This window comes from Chenopodium album, chromosome 20 (assembly GCF_948465745.1).
Source record: "Chenopodium album chromosome 20, dcCheAlbu1.1, whole genome shotgun sequence".
NCBI lineage: Eukaryota > Viridiplantae > Streptophyta > Magnoliopsida > Caryophyllales > Amaranthaceae > Chenopodium > Chenopodium album.
Genome location: NC_137853.1, coordinates 36,329,183 through 36,338,203, shown reverse-complemented (window position 1 = coordinate 36,338,203; position 9,021 = coordinate 36,329,183). Strand labels below are relative to the sequence as shown.

The following is a 9,021-nucleotide window of genomic DNA, read 5'->3' as shown; positions in this document are numbered from 1 at the left end:
TTGCCGGAGCAGAGGTGGTTGCCGGAGCGGGAGAGTGCTGGATCACAAGAGCATGTTGACCTGCCTCGGTTTGTTTATTTTGACGCGTCTCCTCCAAGATAAACATAGAGCGTGCCTTATTAAAGCTTGGGGTGGGTTCCGATTGAGACACAATAGCAGCCACGGTATCGTACTCGCCTAATGTAAGACCAGCAATGAGTTGCATAACGAGTTTTCGATCAGAAACAGGACAATCGACATTAGCGAGTTGATCCGCGATAAGCTTGAGTTGCTTACAATAATCAGACATGTTAGCAAAGTTTTCAAGTTTTGTATTGGCAAATTGTTACTCCAAATACACAGCCCTGGTATGCTTATTATCATGAAAAATTTCCTCAAGCCGGGTCCATAATTCAAGAGCCGTGGCACCCTTTTTCATGATTGTTTGAACAAGGTCTTTGGAAATGGTTCCATAGATCCAATTCTTCACAATAGCATCCAATCTTTTCCATGTGGCATCATCAATCTCCTTCGGACGAGAAGCTTCTGCGTCAATATAATCTACAACATTGAAAGCAACAGCCGTTATCTGAAAGAGCTCAACCCACGTTGCATATTGAGTGTCGTCACGGTCGAGAGAAACAGAAATGTGACTCTTGATGTTTGGGACAACAAATGCAGGATGGAAGGTAGGCGTGGGTGGGGGAGTAGGAGGAGGAGGAGGGGTTGAATCATCAGGGACAGCCATAGTTCCGTGATGATGAAGGCAATTGGTGAGAAACGGCTAGGGTTAGGATCGAATAGGGTTTGGAAGAAAGAAAAGAAGAGAAAACCCTAGGTGGAATCTGATACCATGTAGAATTGTGTAATTCTCCTTGGGTTGGAGTATTCTCATTAGATTCATATATATAGGTGTACAACCCTAATACCAAGAGAAATATAAATATTTACACAAAATATATTATCTACAGAATATCTAGAATATTTCATATTCTATCACTTTCCTTAAGTATGTACGTAGTGATAGAATATCAAATTATGTTTGAAATAATCATATCCTTATTCTCATATGAAACCCAAAGCTTTAAACATTATTCATTCTATTAAAATTTTAAAAGCTTCAAATTATCAAAGCTACACAATATAATTCTTTCCCCCCTTGGCTTAACCGTACCCTAAGCAAAACAATGGCTTTGTCTGATAATCTTGATCATGTCAAAACTCAACCGAAGATTGATGATCTTGAACCGAAAGTTTTGCATACTCTAAGTTTTTGCCACGACGTTAAGTGCTACACTAATGATAATTTTGATGATGATGAATTCGTCTATCCTTATTACAACCTTCCTACTGTGGAAGAGTTTTTCAAAAGTATGGTTAACGTTGATTCTAGTGTTGATAATGCCACCCCCTTGAAGAACAAAGAAGAGATCGAGGAAAAGAAAATGGTTGATCACGAAAGTTACGTTACAAAGACAGTCGTACGGATGAAAGCAAGAAGGCCAAGAACGATGAGGATTGTTATGCACCCTTGAAGAACAAGGAAGAACAAAAGAGTATGGTTAATCGAAGCCGCCAAGAATGTCATGGATGTTATGTAGATAATCATACCGATGAAAGTAAGAACGGCAGGTGTTGTTATAAAGATTATTTAGATTTTTATTAAGTATCTATTAGCTAGTTTCTTGAATTTACATAATGTAATTCTAGATCATCTACTTCACTACTTGTATTATTATTACTCCCTTTCCTACAAAGTATTTACATGGTGTGCAATGCATGTATTATTATCAATTAGTGTTAAAAAAAAAATGAAACTTGGAATAAAAGTTAATTAATAATAAAATATAACGAGTTTTTCTTTCAAATTATTAATTAGTATCTAGTTTCGTGAATTATTGTTACATTCTTGTTTAAGTCAATTAATGCTTCAATGAAATTAAACTATCTTTGTATATTAGTATTATTTAAGTCAATAAATAGTTTGATTAAGATCGGGAAGTAATATAAATATACTTGTATATATATAGTTCTCTACGGTAGAAGACTAGAATTAGTACGTGTACATACATGTGGATAGGATCGGATTTTGATTAATTTTACATGAGAATTAACTTTGTACTAATTGTAAAATTTGTGACAAAATATACTTCTAAGTGATCGACAATCTCGACATAGTGAGAAAGGTCTAAAAGGTAGCAAAAAAGTTACGTCGTACATCCCGTTTAAGTTGTATATATGTAGGGATTTTTTACCCAAATTTCGACCATTGTACTAAGCTAGTTTATACACTAGAAAGCTAGAAAGAATAGAGTATATTACATATACGTATTAAATATGCTCCCAAGACATCAATTATTGATCAGAATTCTATGATTCTATGATTATTATACATTATTATTCACTTGATGTATATGAGTATAAAAATTGTTATAAATATAATCCGTTTGTCCCTATATTTTTTGTCCAATTTGATTTTTCACAATATGCAAAACGAGTTTTAAAACATACATAATTTCATTTCTAAACACATAAAAATTAAAACAAAGAAGCGAAATTAACAAGACATCGCATGACTATATAATCTCTTTTTGATTAATGAGAATTTTGGTCAAAGATTTTAAGTTCTAACTCATATATTTGCAATTATGGAAAAATAAAATAATGCTAGAAGGAGTATATTGGAGTTTTAAAAATTCAAGAAGTTTTTCCAAATTATAAACTTTTTAGTACATACATATAAAAAATAGAACTCGTTTATACCGTGTTTGGATAAAGTTTTAGTGTAAAACATAAGATGAAGTATATAATTAATTTCTTTAACTTTCCTTATCCTAATAAACTTTCCTAAACTTGGCCTAAAAGATATTAAACCGACCTATAATAAAACTACATAAGTACCAAGGGGCCTTCAAATTATTACAAATAAACTTAAATTCTCTTAGAATATACAATTACTCTATTCAAATTAGTCACATATTTGCTATTCAAAAAAATTAGTCACATATTTTCATTCTTTCTTCATTCAAATTCCTTAACCACAACAATGGCCGCATTGCCTCCTTCGTACGTAGATGACGAATTTCTTCCTCCGGTTTACGTTGATGATGTTGAACCAAAGGTCATGGATGGTTTTAAACCTGTTTATCTCCGTGATCTCTACAAGGCGATGTCGTGTTTGGGTGCTGATCAGATCGTATACGTCAACAACGATACTCACAATGCCATCCGTTCGTGTTTGGGTACTTCGTTTCATAATGTCCTTTTTCTTCATGATGATGATCACTCATATCAACATGAAGCGGAGAAAGAACAGCTAAAGATTATTATGGTTGATCAAAGTGATGAAGAATCTCAAGTTTTAGGTGTTGATAATAATGATTATGCGGAAGAAACCGAGGATTATGATGATGATTATGATGTTAATGACGAGGATGATTTTCCGTATGAATGCCAATCAAGACGAGGAAACACAAGATCAACGACAAACAAAACTACAATGATTCGCATGTATTATAGGGGTAAACAGAAGGCGGCATACGATTGCAAGAAGCTAAAGAAGTTTGCCAGGCGGAATTAATTAATTAAGAAGTTGTACACTTAATTGTAATTTGGAAACAAAAAGAGTTATTATGAACTATTCAACTTATATACTTCGTATGTTGCTAGATTATATTTGAAGTTGGTTTATGATGATTTTGTATCCTAGATAATCAATCATGTTCAATTATTTTTTAAGATTAATTTCTAGTTTCTTAAACTGTCCTTATTATTATTTAGTTTAAAAAGCTTATCAATGTTTTATTAATTTCTAGTAACTATCTTTATGACACAACTACTTTATGCATTCCGTATTAACAAAACAAAACAAAACAATACAATAATGCGTGATTAGAACAACTTAAACTAAAACTACTAAATTATTATATATTAACGATGCGTTTTAGGGTTTGATTGTTCCTTGAAAGTGCAATATTCTATACTGTTGTGTTAACTTACTAATATAAGGAGATTTTTATTCATCTGAAGTTCATAACAATATTGTGGATTAGGCAGTAATAATTAACAATTAGGGTAATTAATATCATTAAAAAATTTAAAGGCAGTTGTACAATTATATGTAATGTAAAAATATATATTTTTTTTTTTTTTTTGAAGCCTGTAATGTAAAAATATAAGATATAACATGATTTTGAAATAATCCTAATACATATTGACATATATTTACAATTAAACCCAGAGTAGATTATATTGACTTGGAAAAAAAAAGGATTAGAATTTATTGCACTTGTTGATACAGATATAATCCGTATTTTAAATGCATTGACATAAGAAAGTATATTAGCAAACTAAAAGATAACTTTTCCTGACGAAAACTCTTAAGCATATTCAAAAAAAAAAAAAAAAAAAAAAAAAAAAAAAAAAAAAAAAAGATTTGTTAGTTATAAACTAATTAAGGGCACTCCGTATTTTATCCGTACGTGTTAGATAAAGACTTGGTCAACAATTCACTCACCTAAACTTTCCTAAAGTTTGTAGTGATAGAATATCTATTTGATTATGTTTAAAATTAAATCATGCAAATCCTTTGAAACCCTAAGCTTAATATATATACATGCATGCATAAACATTATTTATTGAACAGCTTCAAATTATCTTAGTTACATACACCCGTATTATCCTTTAATTTCTCCCTTGTCTTAAGACTCTTAACCCTAAACAAAACAATGGCCTTTTCTAATCTTGATGATCATGTCAAAACTCAACCAAAGATTGATGATCTTGAACCGAAATTTCCGAATATTCTAAGCATGGAAGAGTCATGGACCTCAAGGTTGTGTGATCACTGTTTACACTTTCCATGCATTATTTCACCTCGAGTTGACTTAGACGACAACGAAGTTAAGCGTTACACTAATGATGATTTTGATGCATATGATGAATTCGTCAATCCTTACAACCTTCCTACAATGGAAGAGTTTTACGAAAGTATGGTTAAGATTGATTCTAGTGTCGATAATGATGCCCCCTTGAAGAACAAAGAAGAGGAAAAGAAAATGGTTGATCACGGAAGTTACGAAGATAAGTGTACGGATGATAGCAAAAACAACCTTACCAAGGCAGAGTGTTTGCATCAAAGTTCTTCTAATGACCCCTTGAAGAACAAGGAAGAGCAAAAGAGTATGGTTGATCGAAACAAGTGGATAACTATACCGATGAAAGCCTGAATGATCGGTGTTGCTATAAGGATTATTTAGCTTTTCATTAATTACTCTTATCTTTCCTCAAAAAAAAAAAAAAAAAAAAAAAAGTACTCTTATCTAGTTTCTTGAATTGAAATATTTAGTACAAGATTATGTTATCTATGTTTATTTATTTATTTTTTTATGTATGTTTATTAGAACTTCCTTTTTATTATGTTTTATATTAGATGCAGAAATTAATGTTTATTTCATTATATTTACAAGTATTGAAAATTACTTAAATACTATATTCTATATTCATCAATGGATTTTAATAAATCAAATCAGAGGGAAAATAAAAACCATCAATGAATTTTTAATACATTAATTAGTAGGGATCGGAAAAATAAGGTAAGTACAACGCAAGTATAAATTGTTTAATGTTAAAAGATGAAACTAAACTTGCGTAGCTAGTAAATTCAGGTCTTAATCCTTAACTACATAGCTTAGCTTATCTTTTAAATTAATACTATGAAGTTTAATTTCTTAATAGTTGAATTGTAATATTCTAATTTAATGCTTTAATAAAATTCTCTCTATGGTCCGTTAAATAACTGAGTTTAGCAATTTTTTTTAAAAAAATTACTGCATTATTTTTAATTAATTTATTGTAACAAATAATGTAGGTAGTATATTCTTTCCATCCCTTATTTTTTACATTCAGCTCGTCTTGTGTGTGGCTGGTCACACCGTGTGACCACTTATAAAAAAAATAAAGTAACCCCTGAAATACTTACCAAGTAACCCCTACAATACCATCGAGTAACCCCTGTTACACTCACGAAGTAACCTCTTTAATACTGACTGGTAACCCCTATTACACTAACGACGTAACCCCCATAATGGTTGGTCACACGGTGTAGCCAGCCACATATAAGACTTTGTGTTTAACATTATAGTCATATTTTATATTTAGGTAAACTTTAAAAATTTTGACCATAAGTTTTTTCTTATTTATCGGAGATATTTAATAAAATAAAATCTCGTGTATATGTTTCTCTTAACTTCTTGACGTAGCCCACTGTCCATGTAGAAATGTACATAGTGGTTCTCTTGACTTTTGTAGTACTCCGGATTTTTTTTTCCAATCAACTTTGTAGCTTACGTACGCTAGAAAACCAGTAATATTGGAGTATATTATGGGCAATAATATCAAATCAAATATGATAGAACTTAATAACCTTAAATAAGTCTAGGTTTGGATCGTGTTTTTGGGATGATAGCTAGGCAACCTGTCTGAACCAAGTGACAACAAGCTAGTATCAAAGGGCAAAATTGAAATGTTTAGGCAAGCTGAAAATATTAATGTTTTCCCATCTTATAGCGACATCTGATCTAGCTCAAGGGATGTTAATAGTATGATCATGACACCCATTGGGCCATAGAACAAACTTTCACTCACCAAAAGTTAAATATAAGGAAAATTTCACATTTACTATCAGTGAAAGCACCATGTTTCACATTTACTACCCCTTTAAAATTTTATTTTATTTTACTACCACCGAAACACACTAACTTTCATAATCACTACCACTTAACGGAATCCGTTAGGATTTCCGTTTAGTTTATTAAAAAAAAATTTAAAAATAAAAAAATAATAATAAATAAATAAATAAATAATGAAAAAACCACCCAAAAAACCCTAGCCCTCCCCGTCATCCACCCTCCCCCCTCCGATCCCCCTGCCGGCGGCTAGCGCCCAAACCTACGGCCGGCGCCGGCGATTCGGGCCGGGTCAGAATCGGACCCCTCCCCTTCCCCACCCAAAACCGACAATCCTAACCCTAATCCCCCTGCCCGAAACCACCCTAATTCACTACTAAAATTCGGCCATTTTGCGACCGTTTTTCTACGACCGTCATGGAAACGGTCGCAAAAAATGATATTTGCGACCGTTTTTAAAGCGGTCGCAAATTTGCGACCGTTTTTGGGTTATAAAACGGTCGCAAAGGTATTTTAATATATTTTAAAAATAAAATACATATAAAAAATAATTCAAAATTAAATTAATTTGGTTGCGACCGTTTGTAGCGGTCGCAAAATGCAACAATTACGACCGTTTCTTAAACGGTCGCAAAATTACGACCGCTATTACCGGTCGCAAAGGTGCTTTTTTTATTTATTTTAAACAAAGGTATAAAAAAGGTCCCCTCCTAACCCTAATCAGTTGATAGCCGCTCACTTTCTTTCCTCTCTCTCTCCTCACGCCTCTCTCCTCTCTCTTTCCTCCTCTCTTCTTCTTCTTCTCTTGTTTCCTCTATCCTTTTCCAGATCTGTTTCCTCTTCTCCTTCTTCTCTTCGTCTTATCCCCGATCTCTTTCCTCTTTTCCTTCTTCTTATTCTTATGTCTTTATGCTCCTTTAAACGACGTTTGCATCACCATTTCCTCCATATTTGTTCTCTTTTTCTACATTTTTTTTCTTTATTTTCGATATCGAATTTTTGCAACAAACAATTTGGGTGTTCGGATTTTCGTTTACAATTGAATAATTTTGGTGTTCATGGTCGAATTCGACCATGAAAATTCCAGATCTGGAGTTTTCATGGTCGAATTTGACCATATAAACCCAAAGAGGATGAAATATTTGTTAAGGTATGTTGATTTTTCTGGAAATTTTGGGTTTTTTTTTTCGAATTTCCATGTTTGGTTTTGTTTGATTTTCGTTAATTTTAGTTATCATTCATTTTTATGATTTTTATTTTGCTTTTGTTTGAATCGATAGTTTAGAATGCTTTTCGTTAGTTTTTTTATTGATTTATAATGGTTAAGTTTTGTTCATTTTGGTTTTGATGTTCATGATAAATTTATTTAATTTTTGTGATTTTGATTCATTCATTTTTTTTATTCGATTCGTTAATTTGATATTCATATGAATTTTTGGTTTTATGTTTAATTTTACAATTTTGTAGGTTTAGTTTTGTGGGTCTGTTTTTGTTATATATGTATTTTTGTGGGTAAAAATTAGGGTGGCTGGTAGCTGGTGCCTGGTGGTGGTGGGTGGAGGATGTTTAAGGTGTTCGGTGGTGGTGGGTGGAGTTGGTTCGTTTGGGTAGGAATTTTCAGTGGGGGTTGGGTGGAATATGCAGACATTTAGTGGTGGTGGGTGGAGGTAGCTTAGGTGGGACCTAACGGTGGTGGAGTTGGTTTGGGGGGGGGGGGTGGTGGTGACGCTGCTGCCTGAGAAGTACAGGCAGCGATCCACTTTTTTTTTGTTTTTTTAAAACGTTTAGCGACCGCCATAAGCCGTCGCTAAATTCAAGATTTGCGACCAGTACATATGGCAGTCGCAATTTTGAATATTTGCGACCGTTTAAAGGTTGGTCGTTGAAAATAGTAAAAACTGTCGCAAAAAATCTGCGACCATCAAACGGTCGCAAAATTGTTTTTTTGCGACCACGAGAATAACGACCACCATGTTACGACCGTTGACGGTCGCAATTATGTTTTGCGACCGTTTTTGCTATTTTCAGCGACCGTTTGAGGCGGTCGCAATTTGGCCGAATTTTAGTAGTGATTGAGTACGTTTTAGGGTTTCGCTTAGGGTGGTTTTTGGGGCAGGGAAATCCTTTGTCGCGGCTAGACAAGGGAACGAGGGACGAGGAGGGGCTGGATCGGGTTTCGAGGGGAGAGTGGCTGGGATCGACGGGGGTTTCGAGGGGAGAGGGGCTAGGATCGACGGGGGTAGGGGAGAGAGGGGCTGGGATCGACGGAGGTTTTCGAGGGGAGAGGGCCGGGGTTGAGATTGAGATCGGGTTTTCGAGGGGCTGGGAATGCGACACCGGCGCCGACAATCAGGGT

At 34.0% G+C, this 9,021-nt stretch overlaps 1 protein-coding gene across 1 annotated transcript; it reads right to left on the bottom strand.

Moving 5' to 3' along the window:
• Positions 1 to 325: 325 nt before the first annotated feature.
• Positions 326 to 727, bottom strand: LOC145597135 (uncharacterized). The gene has a single exon (XM_081653300.1). It carries the CDS (start codon positions 725 to 727, stop codon positions 326 to 328), a length of 402 nt encoding a protein of 133 aa, XP_081509426.1.
• Between the last annotated feature and the right edge of the window lie 8,294 nt (positions 728 to 9,021).